This window comes from Oreochromis niloticus, linkage group LG15 (genome assembly GCF_001858045.2).
Source record: "Oreochromis niloticus isolate F11D_XX linkage group LG15, O_niloticus_UMD_NMBU, whole genome shotgun sequence".
Classification (NCBI taxonomy): domain Eukaryota; kingdom Metazoa; phylum Chordata; class Actinopteri; order Cichliformes; family Cichlidae; genus Oreochromis; species Oreochromis niloticus.
Genome location: NC_031980.2, coordinates 7572427 through 7593333, shown reverse-complemented (window position 1 = coordinate 7593333; position 20907 = coordinate 7572427). Strand labels below are relative to the sequence as shown.

The 20907-nt window shown below is 40.6% G+C and overlaps 1 protein-coding gene across 2 annotated transcripts in view; it reads right to left on the bottom strand.

Moving 5' to 3' along the window:
- The window catches only part of nbas (NBAS subunit of NRZ tethering complex), a 177545-nt gene that overhangs the window by 45364 nt on the left and 111274 nt on the right, over positions 1–20907 (bottom strand). For both annotated transcript variants that reach the window (XM_005449591.4, XM_005449592.3), the window contains 5 exons: positions 17905–18248; positions 16108–16332; positions 8390–8592; positions 4239–4328; positions 1583–1766 (listed from right to left, as the gene is read on the bottom strand). In XM_005449591.4, the coding sequence (XP_005449648.1) occupies positions 1583–1766; positions 4239–4328; positions 8390–8592; positions 16108–16332; positions 17905–18248 (1046 nt within the window). The remainder of the gene's footprint in view (positions 1–1582; positions 1767–4238; positions 4329–8389; positions 8593–16107; positions 16333–17904; positions 18249–20907) is intronic.

The window sequence follows — 20907 nt, the reverse complement described above, 5'->3', positions numbered from 1 at the left end:
TTCCTTCTTCCTCCCCTGTCATCTTTGTCAGAATCCGACTTTTTTTTTTATTCCTTCTAGGCGAGCACCACTTCTCCCCTTTTCCTACTCTTTTTCTCCCTTTCGGGCTGTAAGCCAGCATGATAAGGTCAGAGTGGGGCACAACAAAGTCTCCGACGTGGCCTTGGGGCAGCTTCCTGCTGTCAGTGCCAGCTCTGCTTACGGGTGGTACCGGCCTAGCCAACATGATTAATGTGCAACTGCTTCCAGTCGAGCAGCTGACACAATGAAAAGTTGCTACGATTATTAAGGCAAAATGTAATAAATAAAAGAGTGAGTGTGCGTTGTTGTGCATGCGTTTGGACGAGAGTGTCAGTACAGATGTGAAAACACAAAAAAGCATTTTCAACAGTCAAAAATCTTGAATAATCAAAGTTAAAACAGACATTTGGCTACAAGAACCCCAGTCTCACACTTAAAGGCCTTTTGGTTTCCTTAGGGAGAGATGAGAGAAAGTGGCACTTCATCTGAAACGAGTCTGGTTCTTACAACGAGACTTCTTTTACAAGATTAATTAACAGATCCCCTGGATGTACGCTCTGTTAAGTGTGCACACGTGTGTCTGCCTGTGTGTGTGTGTATATATTTCATCAGAACCTGCCAATTGTTAGGAGTTCACCTAATTAGTTAAAGAGTCCGGGCCCACACACCTGTCTACCTGCGCTGACAATGGCCCGAGGCTGCCTGCATACATTTACACACTAATTATCCAGCTTGAGCCATTAATTAGTCAGTCAAATAACTTAGTGACTAGCCAGTCAGCTGTCTGCTATACCAGGGAGGGAGGAGGGGAGAGCCACAGCCACACACATACATACATATGTTACATACTACTGCAAATATGCAAATGACACATACGGATTAGTAATACTCACATATATTTATGCAGTTATTTCAAATCTAAACATTTATCCCTTAGTATGATTTTAAAAACCTGGTTGTAGGAGCTTGTGCAAAACCCGCTGTGGGTTACAAGCTTCAGACTCATAGTTTTTATCTCTAATTACATTTAAGAACTTTTTTCCACACATTCAAAGTTAAGTAGATTCCACTGACATGTGTTCATGTTGTCAAGAAACTGAGGCACTTTTCCTACACTGACATATTGTAGAATGCAGCTACTTTATTTTACACTAAATGTGACATCCTGTTTTTTTTTTAAAAGAGAAAAAAATGTGTAAAATGTAATTAAAAATAGAATTCAATGATTTGCAAAATGCCAAATGTTGTCTAGCAGAGCATTGCTGAGATGAGCAAGACAGTTTTCTGGAAGACATTATTATAAATTATTGTAAAATGCCTTCACACTAATGATTCTCTTCTCTTTCCATTTTCCTTTTTATCTTCTCTGCTTCTATTTTCTTTTGAAAATGTACAAGAATGGACAACAGGAAATTCAGACCTCTCTACCCATCTGTAGATGGTTTACCCTGTGTTTCTGTAGAACACTTTGTTTGTCAAGTAAAGTATATTTCTCAGTTTGTTAGCATGAGGGTTAAATCTTCATAACTTCAAACACGTGTGAGAGCATCAGTAACGTTACCTCTCTGTCCCTGAGAACAGCCTGAGTCCTGTAAAGCAGCAAAAGACGAACGTCACTGTCTCCAAGGCTGAAGTTACTCTCCAGAATCTGCAGCACGTCGATGCGAGGCCGCACAGGCAGAGACGCGTCACCACAGAACGGACGCAGCCAAGCCAGGAGGTCATCTGAAGTCACGGTACTGTCACTGCAGGAGGATTTGAGAGGGAGGTTGACAGCAGGCAAAGTGAGGTACAGATAAAGAGACAGAGATTGAGAGACAAGGTGTAGAGTTCACACTAAGATGTCTAAATGTTACCAAGTAGTTTGCTTGTTTCTTTCAAGAAACAAGAAATTGCCCGTTAGACAGATTGCACAAAGATTTGAGGACGTTAAATTGAGCTGTAGGAAACTGAGTATGTTATTCTGTTGGGGGTTTTTTACAAACTAAATGATTCAACTATAGCTAGGGTTAGTTTGTGTTTGACCACATGCTAAACAGGCACATTTTGAAAACTATAAGATGGTACTTTAAAAATTAAATTATATAATAATAATAATAATCATCATCATCAAGTCTATACATTTAATTTGGCTTTGTAGTTCTGTCTGTACACCAAACAGGCAAAAAGTTTTTAAAAAGGTGTTAACCTAACCCACCTCTAAATGAAGTGCTGCTCATTTTGGGGATATTTTGAGATTAAGATAATACTCCAGATATTTACCAGTAACGATCATTATATTCTAATTTAGACTGCAGAAAGGGCCTAGATCAGGGCTTAAACTCATTTTACCTGAGCCACATACAGCCTAGTTTATACATGTATACAGTGGTCCCTCACTATAACGCGGTTCACTTTTCGCGGCCTCGCTGTTTCACAGATTTTCTTTTGCATGCTTTTTTTTTTTTTTACAGCGCATTGTGTTCTGCGTTCTGATTGGCTGTAGACCATTGTCAATCAAGCTCCTCTGTGCCGTGTCCCCTGTACAGTAAAGAATGTGTTCAGCTTGTCAAATTTACATAAATCTTCGATCACTAACAGTGTGACTCTGAAATGCTGTACTGTATGTTTGTAAGTTTTCTCCCCAACAAACACAACAATGTCGACGAAACGTTTTACACCGACAAAGACGCAGAGAAAGATGCTAACCGTCGCACAAAAAGTTGGACTTCTACCTTCCTTTAGCATGTCCAGAAGTTACCTTATTCTTCGGAAAATAAGGCACACCGCATTATGAGGCGCATTAAGCAAAACAAAGCAGTCAGATAAGTCAAACTTTACTCAACTCATTCTTCTTGCTTCCCCTACTTCCGTACCATTGATTCATTAATGTTGAATTCTCTCGCAGCTGCTGTATTTCCATGTTTTGGACCTGAAAACAGGGCTTGATCTTTGGTTTCATTCTATAATACAGACTTATTTTTCTACGAAGGTTTGAACTTTGAGAGTCTTTAAACAAGAGAGAAAAGTGTAAAAATGTTCATACCTGTCTGAGAAAAATAAAGTGTGAAATGAGGGGTTTTACAGCTTTAAAACATCTATTTTTAATTGTAAAAAATAAAGTTGGCTACTTTCACCGGATTTCACCTATCACATGTAATGAAATGCGCTATATAAATAAAATTACCATTACTACTGAGATGCCTTAACAGTAAAATGGGAAATTTTAACAATATATCTCAGTTTTTGTACGTTATATGATGTAAACGCTTGTGTAGTAATAAGGACATTTTCAAAAAAAAATTAAGGACTTTATTATTAATTAAGAAAAACAGCAACTGTCTGTGAATCCAAAGGTGCCTCCAATAGTGTAGTGGTTAACACTTTTGCTTGGTAAGCAGAGGTTTCCAGCCAGAGGCACAAATTTGCTTTGGGTTTGTGTCAGAAAGGGAATCTGGGAAAAAAGAGTTTGCTATAGTGGGTAGCTCCACATGTTTGACTTGGCAATGGAGCAGTGAAAGAAGTGTGAATATCTGTAACTGGGATTTAACAGAAAATGTCCCAAAGAGTTCCTTTTTTCACAATCAGTGAAAAAAGGAACTCTTTGGTTATTACATTGAATTGAATACTAACAATAAAAACAAAAAGTTTAGGTTATCTGTTACGTACTCTAGCATGTAACAGGCTATATGTTATGTCTTTGTCAGTAAGAAGAAGTTAAAGGTCTACCATTTATGCCATCCTTATTTGAAATTTCACATTTTCCAAAGTAATTCAGTGGGCACGACTGCAGTATGATGCATTAATTTAAAGTTCTTTTGTCACAGATCCATTGTTTTCATGTGCCTTGTTTGTCTTTTGGTCATGAAAAAGCTGGGCAGGGTACAATAGATGCTGTCAAAACGTTTTCATCGTCAAAAAGAGCTACAAGACAGGCTGCCAGGTGCCTTTTGTCAATTTATCTTCATTTATTTATCAGACATTTAACTGATATTTAACACTCAGCAGGTGTTAACTTCAGCCCTTGAATAGAACTGAAAAGATGCAGAGTGCAAAGAGAGGGTGACAAAAGCTGAAGAAAATCTTAAAGGCTTAGTTGATTTACATAGAACTCAAAATACAAGCGATTAAGTGCTCTGACATTGGCTGTATGAGGACAGTTTAGTTTAGGGACTACAAAGGAAATCAGAGAATGGGTCACTGTAAGTGTGTTGTATGAGTTGACAGATGTAACCTACCCACTCTGCACACTGTTGTGCACAGCAGTCACCATGGCCTCCAGGACCCTGAGGGGCTGTGGGTAATTTGTCAGGGCGCATGGGTCTCCACTGAAAAAACAAACCACATCACCACGATCATCTTACATAATCAGCTAATTAAGATAAGATTTTCAAATTAGCACAATGTCAAGGGACAGCAACTTAAAAAAAAAAAAATCAAAGGCTTCCTTCTCAGGGACGGTGTTAGTTAAAAATGTGTCTGGCGGCAATTAAATGTTTGAAGGGAATGAACCTTTGTTAAATTAACCATCATAAAATTATTTCAAGTCTTACAGACAAGATGAAACAGAAAAAAAAACATTAATATCCATCTCCAATGTGACAAGCTCATTGAGTCTGGTGGAAATTTACAAGAACGCGTTAATTTTAATAATTTAAAGATGATAAAAAGAGGCGTAATGAGATGAGGTTTAAATCCACATAATAGTAGGTAAGCTTAAGAAGGTACATCATTAGTGCATTTGTAGAGTGGCTCTGGGTGCTGCTGTATATGTGTGTGTGCACCATATGTTCACAGGCCATTTTTCACAACGAAAGAAAGAAACAAAGGGGGGAGGGGGAAAAAAGGTGATTTCCCCCGACTCACTTCCACTTTTCTGCTGGAATTGTATCCATACACATACACAAACGAACGTATGCTCCGGCCAATACATACTGCCTACACACACACGCTTCACACGCACACAACATACAGATGATCTGGCCAAAAAGTGGAAAGAGGACGCAGCATTTTCTTTATTGGATTTCACTACTTACATTTTCAATTTAAACACACACAAACAAAGCAGTTATGACAGATACAAAAGACGGCTATTAGTGTGAGGCTCAGGTATGCCTGCTGTACCAGACTCAAGGCTTTGAGAGAGCCAAAAACGAGACCACCTCATTCATAACTGCCAAACACAATGCTTCAAGAAAGCCCTGAAACTACGGACACGCACGCACGCAGCCACACACAGTCGACGCATAAAGGGATATTCATAATGTAAGAACACGGAGTGACGCGTTCAAGGCAAAGAAAACCTCCAGAGAATAAATAGGGCTCTCTCTGTGTGCAGTCTTGCACCTGACACACACACCCAGACTCCATGTGTGTGTGTGTGTGTGTATGGGAGCGGAGTGAGATCTGGAGGGGAACAGCTGTATCAGGCTGCATTAATTATAAAAAAGATAATTAATCAGAGAAAAGGGAAGAACATGTGCACGCAATAAAGTGTGTATGTGTGTGTGTGTGTGTTCATTAGGGATAATGACCCCCAAGTCTATACAAATACAAATGTGTGTGTGAGTGCCTGTGCATGTGTGTGTGTCTGCAGATTCAGGTGCCATTTATCTGAAGCATGCACCATTGAGCAGCTATAAAAAAAAGCTGGAAATGAGGCAGGATTATAATCACAGCGGGTGATACTCATTTATCAGGCCAATCAGATGGCCTGATGATATCTGGTTTTGTCAGTTAAACTCTGCTCGCTGGTCTGCCTGTCTGAGCTTTTGAGGTTCTAGGGGCAAAAAGGAAAATCATTAAAAAAAATCATCTTCCAGTATGTTAAATCAAAACAACTCTCGATAATGGGTTTTAGCTCACTTCTTCTCAAGAAACTAAGGAACAAACATATACATGTATTCATTGGATGTTATACAATATCCAAATGTTTACCACGGCCCTTAAATCTAGCACATCTGCAGAAACATCTTGGTGAATCATCTCTGCCTTCCTTTTGAATTCTGGGAGCAGGAAAACACCAATAAAAGACTGTGAGCCCAACTCCCACAGGCAGCTACTGCAGATTCAGTTCAACACTTCAGGCATTTGTTTTGACAGTGTTCTTCCCACCAACATGCTCAGCCCAAAGTGGACAGATATATATACAGTATATTTTCAGATAACAACCAACAAAGATCAGGTCGTAGGTGGTGTCAGCAGGTGGCGCACAGTATGTTTAAAAGCCTGCTCTGAGCTGAATGTAGACAGTTCGCTTTATCTGGATAGTTATAAAAATACATACATTTTTCTATACAATCGCACTGACAGATAATGAAAGGGCTACGTGTAGATGATAATGTTGTTTGGCAAGGCGCAACAGCGAATGTGAAAAAAAGATTAAATTAGCACAAAAGGGAGCCACACGTAGCAACCTGACATCTTAAATTTTCCTTCTTCCTTTATCGTGCTTGTCACAGCTGGTGGTATGTTTGATAGCACACAGCACACAAGACTACTGTACCACTGTAATTTTTCAACACTGTCCTAATATTAACAATTTTCTGAACAACTCGGGACTAACAGGGGGTCTAGCGTTGTGCAACACAATCTATGATTTACAACCACAAAAATAATCACTAGCTTTAGACATCAGGCGGAGAATGAAAATATTTTTTGACTTGAATTGAAGCTTGAGATTTATATATTATTTATTTATTTGTTTATTTTTGCTATTTTAGCTAGACAGCGGTAAAGAATTTGATTGAAGGTGTGCAGCGGTTTGATCTCTTTGTACAGGTTTCTCTATGAAATCTAGGTTCAAAAACTTAATTATCCCAACAATTTTGCAGGTCAACTCAAATATAGAAGATACTGTAACGGATTTGTTTTTTCTGTCTTTACAAAGTCAGTGTGTTAAACGTGGGGTTTTGGGGCCTAATGTAGCCTCCAGAAAGTCATTGTGCTTTGTTGCTGATGTGTACAGTTCATTTAATCTGCTTTGTTTGTTAAAAGCTTAGGATGGAAGTTTTAACGGTTCCAAATACAGTAGGTAATCTTTTAAAATTATATTTTTAGCAATCAACACTTTTTTACTCATCCATCCATTCTGTTACGCTTATTCTTATCAGGGTTGCGAGGGGGTTGGAGCCTATCCCAGGTACCATATGTGAGAGGCAGGGGTACACCCTGGACATGTCACACAGCGACAGACAACCATTCACATTCATATTCATACCTATGGGCAATTTAGAATCACCAATAAACCTAACCCTGAAAACTACATGTCTTTGGACTGGAAGGAAGCCAGAGTACCCAGAGAGAACATGCAAACTCCACACTGAATGGCCAGGCCAAATGGTGTAATAAAACTCAGGACCAATCCTTTTTTATGTGTCGGGTCATATATATATATACATATAATTTTTTTTTCTTTTTTAGTGGAGAAATGGTCACAATTGGCAGCCAATGCAGCCAACTGTGGATGCTGGTGCCTCTAAACCCCTGCCTTTGAAGGTCTTAGCGCTCCCTGCATTTATAAAGAGACTAGAGAATGAGCTCCCTTACAGCATGGTAAAAGTGAAATGGCAGAGTGCAGTCCAGAGCATTCAGCTGAAGGCAACTTTTCAGGTTTTTTATGAGTGTTTTTTTTTGTTGAAAAAGAGCTTTAGCTAAAAATGTTTTAAGAGGAGGACCAGAGTTACCAATGGTCTGGATGTCTTGAGATGGAGAACTCTGAAAGCTGTGGTTTTGTACTTTTTTAATGAATCCCAGATTACAAGTTTTCCCCTGCTTTCAGCTTTCAGCGAAGCTGCTCACCTCATGATTCCAGCTTCATAGCTCTTCTCATCAACCCTTTGGCAAAAAAGTGAGTAGCACTTTATATTACAGTTCCGTAAAAACAGTAATAGTTATGTGTTAATAGAGTTAATAATTAAGATTATTACATTGTTGCACTAGTCATTTTGCCTCATTGGTCCTTTTAAATGTCTACATTACTACCATTTGTGGTCTCTTATTACATTAGTAATAACAAGCTGTTACTCGGTTGTTAATTTGGTAATTACATATTGCATTTACTTTGTTAATAAAGAGGCATTAACTAACTGCTTATCAAACATTAGTCCATTATTAACATGTTATTAATAAGCCATTGCAGAAAGTAAAAAATGTATTTCTCAAAATGATGCATATTTTGAGATTCAAGATTCTCTGTCATTGTGCATGTAGGGGCATTGTTGGGAAGTTACTAAAAGTAGATTAACTAACATTTGGCAGAGCATATCTTTGCAAACTATCTCAGTATGTACATGGGTATTGACAGCACTTGACGTCTCAGAGTTTATCTTGTGTGTTTTTTTGCATATACTGTAGAACCTCAAGAACCTTGACATCGAAAATAAAATACCTGAGTGCAGCGACTACTCTCTCCACAGCATCGTGAAGGACACTTTTAAGAGACAGGTCTAAGGATCCAACAGTGACGCGCAGAAGCTCTCCAATCTGTTCCAGGGGCTGTCCATCAGTTGCCATAGTGACTGCTAACTCGCAGACTTTTGACCTCTCAGAACGGGACAAATCGTAAAGTTGACTGTAGGCCTGCAGCTGCTCCTAGAATAGGAAGAAAACATGGAAAAAAGTAAGAGAAACACAATGATGTTGAAAATAATGATTAAAGACTGAGGTAGTAGACTTAATCTCAATGTGCAAGATCAGAGTCTTTTTAGGAGCCATAAAATATTAAGACGTTAGAGACAAACTAATATTAATGAGATGACAGAAAGAGTTCTTAAGGGGAAAAAAGGCACTGTGAAAAAAGTGCACAAAATTGTCAGAGATCAAGGACGTGTGTGTCGTAGGAAGTACAAAATGTATTTAGTTAGGTTCTCAATCATAATGCCCTTTGAAAAACAGAATGTAAAAATCTGCAAATTTAAAGCTGGGTAAAAAAACAAAATATGAAATGTTAAAACTGAGAAATGTGTTGTTTTTAATATAAACACTCAGGTCTAAAATGTTAGGATAGGGTCGAAATATTACTGGAAAACTCGCCACCAACGCATCTCACAACTGGGACCCTGACAATAAAATGAATTATGATTTAAATAAAAATAAACAAAATCAGACAGGCTGTTTCTTTCGGAAGTAAAGATGAGATGAAGTTCACCACTTTATGAGAGGAAAACATCATGCCATGAGCTAAATCAGAATCAGAATCAGAAAGGGTTTTATTGCCAAATGTTGAGCAGGTTTACAACATTAGGAAATTGCTGTGGTACTTAGTGCAAACATACTGTCATATAACACTTAAATAGACATAACAATAAGAATTAAAAGTGCTAAGTAGATAGATATATACATGAGTGCATGGAATGATGCAGTGAACACAGTGTAGGGTCGTGTGTTAGTGGTGGGAACAGTCATATGGTTATTGTTCATGAGTCCAACAACAGAGGGGAAGAAACTGTTCTTATGGCGAGAGGTTCTGGTGCGAATGGACCGGAGCCTCCTGCCTGAGGGGAGCAGGTCAAACAGACTGTGTCCAGGGTGAGAAGGGTCAGCTGTGATCCGAGCTGCATGCCCCAGTGTCCTGGAGGTGTACAGGTCCTGCAGAGATGGGAGTCTGCAGCCAATCACCTTCTCAGCAGAGCGCACAACACGCTGCAGTCTCTGTTTGTCCCTGATAGTGGCTCCAGCGTACCACACGGTGATGGAGGAGGTGAGGATGGACTCGATGATTGCAGTGTAGAATTGCATCATCGTCCGTGTTGGCAGGTTGAATTTCTTCAGCTGCCTCAGGAAGTACATCCTCTGCTGGGGTTTCTTTATGACGGAGGTGATGGTGGGCTCCCACTTCAGGTCCTGGGTGATGGTGGTACCCAGGAAGCGGAATGAGTCCACAGAGGTGATGAGGGTGTCAGTCAGGATGATGGGGGGGAGTGGGACTGTGTGCTTCCTGAAGTCCACAATAATCTCCACTGTCTTCTGGGCATTCAGCACCAGGTTGTTGTGGCTGCACCAGGACACCAGATGTTCAACCTCCCTCCTGTAGGCAGACTCATCCCCGTCCGAGATGAGTCCAATAACGGTGGTGTCATCTGCAAACTTGATTAGCTTGACAGACTGGTGGGTGGAGGTGCAGCAGTTAGTGTACAGGGAGAAGAGCAGAGGAGAAAGAACACAGCCCTGAGGGGAGCCGGTGCTGATGGTCCGGGAGTCCGAGACATTCTTTCCCAGCCTCACCTGCTGCTTCCTGTCCGTCAGGAAGTCAGTGATCCACCGGCAGATGGGATCAGGCACATTCATCTGGGAAAGCTTGCCTTGGAGATGGTCTGGAAGGATGGTGTTGAAGGCAGAGCTGAAGTCCACAAACAGGATCCTGACGTAGGTTCCTGGGGAGTCCAGATGCTGCAGGATGAAGTGTAGAGCCATGTTGATAGTGTCGTCTACAGACCTGTTGGCTCTGTATGCAAACTGCAGGGGGTCCAGGAGGGGGGCCGTGAGGGTCTTGAGGTAGGAGAGAACCAGGCGCTCAAATGACTTCATGACCACAGATGTCAGAGCCACAGGTCTGTAGTCATTTAGTCCAGTGATCCTTGGTTTCTTGGGGACAGAGATTATGGTGGAGGACTTGAAGCAGGCAGGCACATGACAAAGAGACAACTGAGAAACAGACATCAATATCCACAAACAGAGAAAACTTGGAACAGGAGTAGCCGGCCTACCAAAATTACTCAGAGTGCATTGATGACCCATCCAGGAGGTCACAAAAGAACCCAGAACAACATCTGCAATGGAACAACTGCAGGCCTCACTTACATTAGGTAAGGTCAGAGTTCATGACTCTTCAATAAGAAAGAGACTGGGCAAAAATGCATCCATGGGAGAATTTCAAGACGAAAACTACTGCTGACCAAAAAGAACAGAAAGGCTCGTCTCACAATTACCAAAAAAAAAAAAAAACCATCTATATGAAAATATTCTGTGGAGTGATGACACAACTTTTGGGAGGTTTGAGTCCCGTTACATCTAAAACTAATACAGCATTTCATAAAAAATTTTTTTTGAAAAGTCAACCCACCAGTCAAACATGGTGGCGATAGTGTTGCCAAGGGTGGCACAACCAGTTATTAGGTTTAGGAGTCAACTATTTTTTTCACATACAGTAGGCCAAAGTAGGTTTGGATAACTTTTTTCCTTAATAAATGAAAATTTTAAAACTGCATTTTGCATTTAATCAGGTATCTATGTCTAATATTAAAGCTTAAGTGTGACAAATATGCAAAAAACAAAGACATCAGAAAGAGGGCAAATGCTTTTTCCTGGCACTGTATATTACCATTTACTCATCTGTGTCACATGCAGACATTTTCAATGTGTGAGTGTCATTATCAGGTTTTTGGCTCTATTAATGCATAGTCACATGCCTCTGGTTGTTACATTTTACACCCCTATCTGACTTTTCAGCAAACGCTACGAGCACAAATGCCAGAGGATAAGGCTGACAAGGTCTTTGGAGTTGCCAGAAGCTAAAGGTTATTTAATTGCTGATACTTTCCTCCTTTCACACATGGTGTCCAATACGGGATTGTACTAGCAGTTAGTAAGTGCACCTAATATTTAAAACATGAGTTTCAGCATATTGTTTTTACTACTACTTTAGTGACCAAATAAATAACTCCTTCAGAATGTGTTTTGAAAAATAATGCACTTCTAAAGATATCCATATTTTAATTAGTTGTAAGAAAAACATGAACTTAAACACCTTGCTCCAGTTCTCAAAGTATATGCATGAAAGGATTCAGTAATTACTCTATCCCATCTTGATTTGTTTCATTAATCATTGTTGAACCATGGCCACTTTTCACTATTCATTCCATAAACTTTTTTTTTTTTACATGGCATATAAAGTAAAAGCAATCACATATTGTTTTGGAGGGATGATTACTGGTCATGCCAGTTCAATATTTACACTAATTAATGACTAAAAACCTTCAATCAAAAAGTGCGCCTCATGTGTCCAATTTCAAACAACATTGTAAATACTTTCAGGGTCAGTGACATACAACAAGTCAGCACTGGAAAAAGATCAGACAGGTCCAGAGAGCAAGAAGGAAACTTCGGCCCAGGCAGCTGCAGAAGTCATAAATGCAGTTCAATTTCATGCATAAAAGATGGATTTGGTGTGCGTTTGCTGCAATGCTGTCATGTTCCCCAGGGAACCGTCCAACATTCAGTCTAATCACAAACCCTTCAGTGCCTGTTGCAGCTGCAGTAGAATTGAGCTCAAGCCATTGAAAGACCCTCCTCCTCTTTTTGACACAAACTCTCAGCAGGAAGCTACATCCAGACAGTTCAGTTAGAGTATCAGGAAATGTAATGTCTGTGCTTTCTGTGTCTCATGTGTCTTTTCCAAATCCACCATTAAAATACTACTTGGAAATCGTCCAAATCCATAAGATATTTTAACAGTGAAGGTGTTTGGCACATGTTCAAACAGATTCAACAAGGTGCTGGAAACATTCCTCAGAGATTCTGGTTCACATCGACATGACAGCATCACATATTGGCTGCAGATATGTCAGCTGCACATCAATACTGTGAATCTCCCATTCCATCACGCCCCAAAGGATTGAGATATGGTGTGAACTGCAATCTGGTGTGCCTCTGGAATGAACTTATTGTCATGTTCAAGAAACCAGTTTGACATGATTTGGGCTTCTGTGACATGGTGAGTTATCCTAGGAAGGAGCCATTAGAAGATGGGCTCATTATGGTCACAAAGGGTTGAACATGAGTCAGCTAATCAGGCTCATTGTGGTGTATAAACAACATTCATATTGTTTACATTAAATTGGACTTCTACTATCCCAATGTTGCTACCTGACAACGTGAGCTTGTGTGAACTGTTACCCATCTTTAACCGATGACTGTGGGTTCAACATGTTGTGCATTCAGAGATGCTCTGCATACCTTTGTTCTAACTATCCCTATCAGCTCAAAGCAGTCTGGCAATTCTCCTGTGACCTCTGACATCAACAGTGCATTTTCACCCAAAGAACTGCCGCTCACTGGATTTTCTCTTTTTTGGACAATTCTCTGTAAACCCTGGAGATGGTTTTGCAGAAAAACCCTAATAGATCAGACGTTTTTGAAATAGACTAGACTGTCTGCCACCAATAATGATGCCATGTGGAAAGTCACTTAAATTACCATTCTTCCTCATTCTGATTTTCAGTTTGAACCTCAGCAGGTCGTCTTGACCCTGTCTTCATACCTAAATGCCCTTAGGTATTGCTCTGTGATTGGCATATTTGCCCTAATGTGCAGTTGAACAGGTGTACCGAACAAATCTGCTGGTAAGTATTCAGGTTACTCAAATAAATACATTCCTTATGTTGACATCATGTTTATGCTAGGAATATCAAATATGCATGATATTTTCTCTGTATATTAAATTTCAGAGCATAATATCAGATAAAGCCTGAAGAGTGTCTTGTTGTGTAACATCTCTTTTGTGGATATCCTTTTAGTTTCACTGATGTGTTCTGCAGCACTCAGTGCCAAGAGCCAGACCACGAATGCCTGTCAGAAAAAATTAGCACTTTAAGTAAAGCGCCAGTTAGAGGAAATGGACATGATGATGACATGATGAGTGTGTCATAAAACTAAGCTCTCAATTCATCGCTCTCTGTTCCAATCCTTAGCTATGATCACGAGAGAGTTTAAGGACAAAGAAAGTAGCGGGTATGAGGCTCCTCCAAAGAGTAGCAGCTCAGAAAAAATGGGCATGTAATAGGGATTCCTATTTCACCTGGAGGAAATGGGGGACCCTGGTAGGATAATGGAGATCTTAGCCACTCTGTGTATCATTGTGCAGCCTCAGTGTGTGGATGGAAAAAAAAAGACTATTGTTAATTTTGTTAATATTATATACTACTCTAAAGTGTAATTATCAAGGACATGGTTTTCATAGCCCACAGTATGTGATTCACCACATCAAAAGGAATATGGAACATAGAAAGGAATAGCCCTGCTGCTACAGAGCCAAATCACACGATCTGTTGTTATTTTCTTTGCTGTTTTTCTCACAATTGCACTAGTTAATAGTTTAAAAATCACTATTTACAATATCAAGAACATGCCATTTGATGTCCTTATTGTAGGTCAAGGCCTCTGTGTTAGATTCTTTGTGTTAGAAAGGTTTAACAATATTTCTAGCAGCTGGTCACGTACACTTGATAAACGACCACAGTATAGCCAAACAGAGCCTACAGAGCTTCTTGTATCTATCTCTCCCTACCTATCTGCCCTTTTCTGGTTCTTATATCCCTTTTTTTTTATCCATCTCCAAGGATATAATCACATCCTCCACCAAAAAAAGCGAAGTTATATTATAGAGGATGCAGTGTTTGTGTGTGTGCTTGTGTATGTGTGTGTGCACCCATGTATGCATCAGTGACTCTGCCCTAAAGCTCTGCCTGGTAATGCTCGTGTTTTCCACTCTATTATGGAGGGTATGTGCTTTTAAACACAGTTAAAACTGGGACTAAATATTATTAACTTGCACAGTGTGGGGGTCAGAAATCACCAGTTTTCAATGATATCTTGTCGCATAGCAACACTTAGCTCGCCAAGTTATAATGTCCCCTCTCTCTAGCCCCACATTCATACTGTGTATACACACACAGGCAGCCACAGTGAGGTGACAGTGGGGTAAGTCAGTGTGACTTTGCTTAATGAGATACAGCATGGTGCTTGTACCGTATATACGTCCATACGGCGGGGCTCATTTGAAACAGCAGACCACAGATTTACATTAATATACCCTTGACTGGTCCCTCTGAGGCTGGGAAGAGCTTAGCCGAGCAGAACCACCCCCGAAATATACAACACACATACCCACACATAGACACAAGCGTTACAAGTACTGTATATGCAGGCACCATTTGTATGTCCAGCCAAAGGTGACCTTATGAACTGGCAAAGACGTAAGAAGTGAGAGTCAAATGTCTTCTTCACTTCAGGGCCTATTAAACTTACTGTTTCATAGGTAATTGCATTTGTGTAGGGATTGCATTTCTTCACTGATTTTGCTTCCAAGGAACCAGACATACACCGAACTCAAGGGATGAAACGCTGTTGTGTCTACTAATAACAGACAGCTTAAAAAAAAAAGCATTTAAAACTTATTTTTAGACACTTTGTTACTAGCAGCCTGTTGCAGAAACATAATTTGTTCTCATTTCTTTAGCTGAGTCTATGAAAAATGCCAAAGATAACAAAGTTTGACAGGCATAAAATAGAGTTTTTGTTCAAATAAATTACAAGAAAGCTTGTCTAAGAGAGTTCAAGCTGTGCTGAAAAATAAAGGTGGTCGTACCAAATATTGACTTTCAGGCTGTTAGAATGGTACAAACTATTCTTATATACTGTATTTCCATTAATGGTTGCACATTTCAAGAAATCGCTGAACTCATTCCCCCATTTTACTACCAAAATATAAAGAGATGAGAGATGGCTCAAGACTTTTGCACAGTACTATGAATGTAAGTATGAGTTTATATTAAAATGAGTTTATGCATGGACTGGATCTCTGATGCTGATCAGCTGATCAGTTAAAAGTAGAACTTTGAAGCAACCGAACAATTCGGTCTTTTAGCAATAATGATTATTTTATGTATACACACAAAAACATAAATAATGATATTAATAATCCATCCACACAAACAAGCCAGCTTTATTTTGGGACCATTTTTGTGTGACTAACCACATGCCTCATTTCTTTGAAGAGTAGATCAGCTCATGCCTTTTCGATTTTTGCATCACTTTTTATGCAAATTCTTTGTGTTTCTTTGTGTTTCCCACAAAAACAAACTGGCTTTGGCTGGATATCAGTTGTAATTATTTACCACTGAAGTTTGTGGATTAGAATGATTGCACGATACACTGTACTGCGTGCTAAAGAATAATTTTGTCCCCATTTAAATTAACCAGCTGGCAAATATCGCTCTTAAACTTTGTGTGTTCTTTCAATGGATCATTAAAAGCACATTTACACAAAGAGCAAATCTCACTCTCCGAAAAAGAATAAAATGGCTCAAGTGTTTGGCAGATGGGGCTTACCTCCTGGCTGTCTTTGAGTGACAGAATGAAGGGATGACTCAGAGTGTCCAGGTGGGCCTGAGATTGCTGCAGGTGTGCTAGAGCCTCATCAAAAGTCATTCCTGCAGGGTCCGTCCCTTCCTGCTCCCTACTGTCATCACCTCCTCTCTTCCTGTTCTTCTCACCCAGCTGGCGCAGGGCTTTGGTGGCTCGCTTTATCACCTCCAACCTCGCTTGGATGCTCAACTGGACATGAAATGGATGGAAGAAAGAGAATGGGAGAGAGGTGGAAGTTGGGGAGGCGTGGAATTGAGCAAAGACAAGCAGAGAGAGAGGTGCTCAAGTTATATACTCGTACATTCATTTAAAATAGACCGAGTTAAAGAGAAGTAGGTACAACCTAATCTATCTGCATTTCAATACTATCAGGAACTTGAGTAGCATGTGCATGTGTATAAGGAGTGTGTGTTTGAGTGAGAGGGATCATAGCTGCCAGCCTGGAGTAATTGATTTTATTCAGTGTGAGCAGGTTAACCATTCATGGGGAGAAGAGTGGGCCTCGGGCTACAGGAGGTTTTTATGCTTGCACAGAAACGCACAAACTCCAACCCCGACAAGACACATACACGCACACACATTCAGACTTTCAGCATGTGCTACTTGTACCCCATTTTGAATTTGCTGTAATCTTCATCTTCTGTATCCTACTGAATCAAATCCAGGTACTCATTCAGCCAACATCAGTCAGAGTCTTGGGTAAGGTTAGAAAAGAAGTTAGAAGTTGAGTAAGATGGGATGCATCCACCAAAGAGGTTCGCTGAGATCAATAATCTGTTTCCCTTCAGAAAAAAATATCCAATGGGAAGTTTCAACCCGAGACATGCATTTCACTCCTTGGCCTTGTAGGAAATGAATCAACTGGGTGGCAATGATGAATTGATTCATCATTGCCATCGTTGCCACCCAATGGTCAAAAGGTCGAAAACATTCCTAAAAGTAAGAAGGGACTCTGTTTTCCCTTTGCACATCCGAGGAGGACAGAAGAAAGTGAAGAGAGGGATGGTAATGGCAGAGGGAGTGGACGGTGTCTTCCTGAGAGGTAATCTGCATGTTAAAGAACACAAAGGGAAAACATTGCCTGCTGGGAATTGGAGTTTAATTGGCTCTGAAGTCAAGAGGGATCAATTAGCTCTCTTGGAGTGGTAGGGAAAGAAAAGGGACACAGGACAAAAATAGAAAAAAAAGGGAAGGTCTGGAGAAGGGTGTTGGCAGGGTGCCAGGGCGAAGAAAAAAAAAGAACAGCAGGCTACTATTGATAAGGTGCACTGAGGCACTTTAAGTCTACTGCAGGACAATTTTTCACAGTCCTGTAATTATGTGGCTGACATTCCTTGTGAAATTTTATAATTTCTTTTATAAATCATGACTGGTATGTGCTTTGAGGCTGCAGAAAGTGGATGGGAACAGAATAATGTATTTGAAATTAGGAGAGGGCTTTTGGCATTCCAGAAATTGGGCCACAGGCATTAGAGAAGACCGGCACAACGATGATGAGTGTGGAGTGAGGAAAATGACAGTTTGATGTACTGAGTGAAAATCCCCGCAATCTTCCCTTTAACCAAATACGAATCCTGCCTTTGCGGCAGAAACCAACTACCTTCTGTGCTGCAATTACCCAGAGTCTGTCTACCTATCACAGCTCCTACCTGAGAAAGTAATAGAAAATAGAGCCTCTTCAGCTCATATGACCCCCGCCCCCTGTCATTGAATAATTTCTATGAAAAAGATGCCCCTCTGTTTGGCCCAATTAAGGCTTACGTTTTTAGATGCATCAACAGAGAAGGTGATGTTATCCAGGAAGCGGACAGCGTCCCCAGGGGCCAGCCTGTCCAGGTATTTGGCACAAGTGTCGTAGGCGTGTAGGTAGTCTTGGTCGCTCTGAGGGGGTCTCTTCAGCAGCTGGGGGTCCCCTTTCCAGAACACCTTCTGCAGCCATACTGCGTGGACTGCACTGGCGGACACCGTGGCCCCACCGCCACCGCCGGGCAAAGGCAAACGATTGGCAAGTTTGGAGATGGACAACACGTTCTGACTGGTCAGCACTGGTTGCAGAGTGGCCAGTGGATCCGAGGATTCATCCGTGAGCTTCCGATAGTTCAAACCTGCAAGCATGAAAGACATATTGACATGTTTACAACACTTCTGCCTTAAAAAATGTGTTTGCCTCTTCACTGAAGCCTCGAGCTATATGATCAAAAAAAGAACAAGTATACTTGGATGCTCCTCTCTTGTCCTTGTGTACTTGGAGACTCTTTCATATGTCTCAAATATGCACCATTTAGTCAAGGTAGATGTTGAACACCTAAAAAAGAGCTGTAATATCATAGTAGCTTTACATTAGCTTTATGTTTAGCTCAAGGTAAACATGGCATAAAAAAAGTCCTTTTATTGCTACATCTTCAAAATAAATAATGGGAATTGTAAAAAGAGTATTTACGTATAAACAATAAGCATGTTTATTCTCCTATAACAATTGCATTGTGTCGGAAGGGGAACACAATGTACCATTTTTATAGTGTGCATACAGTGCATGCTCTACTTCTGTATTACTATTTTTTCTGTTTTCTGTGACAACCAAGCAGAAGAGAGATTTGCACAGGATGTTGAATATTCCATCACATGACAGAAAAGCATCAGGAGATGAAAAGCATCTCAGGAAAGAGTAAACAGTGGATGTGAACAACAAGAATCGCGTGTGACCTGCGTGTGAAAGGGGTGCCGGCCGTCTCTGCCTGCATGCTAACATGTACAGTTTGACTGTCAATCTGTCTGCGTGCATCATATTTACCACTGCAGTACCCCCGGAGTAGGCATTTGTGTGTGTGTATGAGAGAGAGCGAGAGAGCCGGTGGTGTGCTCTCGGTCTCCAGCGCTATCAGACAGACGCATTACTGTAGCAACACCATGGCCTGTCTGGGCTTTAAATATTTTAACACGGGTCTGCCTGTGGGGAGGGTTCTGTCAATGCTGCTTGAAATCATTCACACAATCACAAGCATACACGCACACACACAAAACTTTCCAGGTTGAACCCACATACACAAACACACACACACCTTCCAGACAGGCTCAGACAGACATGTAAACCACAGATACTTACATATGTACTCTTTCTCTCCGTCTTCCCCTGCCCCACCCACTCCTCAGACTGCCTCTCTTTCCCCCTTTCCACCAGAGCCCGATCAGACGGTCACCTGGTACTGTGTCTGAAAATGTGATGAACACTGGGCACGCGCCACCTGTCTCCAACTCATCTGAAAGTCTCTGTAAGTACATCTGGCTGTGCTGGTTTGCATGTGTCTCTTCAGGACTGCAAATGAGTCATTTTGAATGAGCATGTCAGAAGAGTTGGAAAGTGTTGGTAGAAAGTTAGAGGCCCCAGAGACACAGCAACAGCCTGTGTATCAGTTTTGCTGCAGGAAGTGTGAATACGTGGGTTATATTTCAACAGTATGTGTGTATCTGTGTGCATGTGTGTGAATGAGTGAGTGAGAGCGAAACATACAGTACAGAAAGTGTTAGCGTGAAAGTGTTAATGTCACAAAGTCACTATACGTGCTTGTGCATGCATATAAAGTAAATCTGGCTTAGTGTATATATGCGTGTGCATTAATTTATTAGTACTCATGATGCTGCAGCTCCTGGTAGCTTATGTGCTGCAATAAAGCATGGATTTTGGTTCTCCCCATGGCTAAACGGCATTTATGCAACTGTCAGCACCTATGCTGCCTGTTTAAAACTAGTGCATCCATTTTCTTTTATTTTCTGTGTGTTTTTAAGCTGGTTTAGGGAAACATTAGCAGCTCTAACCCATGCTTCCCTGAAACCAAGAAATTTTTCTGTATTCTGTATAAAAGACTTCTTAAAAACAGAACACTGTGCAAAAGTCTTGAGTCACCTTTCATTTCTATATATTTTACTAGACAAATGGGAAATAGGTGCCGAAATGTATTGAAATGTGGCAAAATTTATGCCAATATCGTAAATAAGGCTAAAACAGTGTTTGTGCAATTCTCTTGAGCTTGAAAGCCAATATTGGGTAAGACCACCTTTATTCAACACAGCCTGAACTCTTTTAAGTAAGCTTTCTTGTCATTTATGGAAGTAGTCTTTAGGAATAGTTCTCCAGGATTTTTGAAGGTCATTCCAAAGACTACCTTCTTGTGTAATTTGAACCTTCTCTCCCAGTTTCCCTTTCCTAAAGTTGAGTCCACTGAAACCAATTCACTCATCGGACATTACTTTGAAGGTGACATCCGGTCGACATGCAAGGCTCCGGTTACCTAGGTAACCTCTTAATGTACTTACTACCGGTTCATGTTTCAATCAATGGTACTCATGAATCTCATTGGTAGCCACTTCAGTCGCTTGCTTGGAGTTTATTATCAGGTCCCATGCTGAGCTCGCCTGCGGTTATTTTGCCTGTGGCCATATGAAGTCACTCACTGTTATTCATTTTCTATGGTGTCTCGTCGTCACGTCACATCTAGCATATGAAACCAGCTGGTTTTTGTGACAGGCTGCTAGTAACAAGTTGTCCAGAATTGAAGATACAATTTAAAATAGGTTCTTTGCCAAGTTTTTCGTTATGTGTAGGCACAACCCTGCTTCATCCCTTCAGTTAGACGTTTTTCTGGTTTCATAGGTCAATGGAAAATGGCTTAACAAATAAAAAGCATTCCTCTGGAAATGCCCTTACAAGGACTGGGCTGAAAATGAGTGACATAGTAGCCAGTGTCCAAAGTATAAATCTGAAAGACC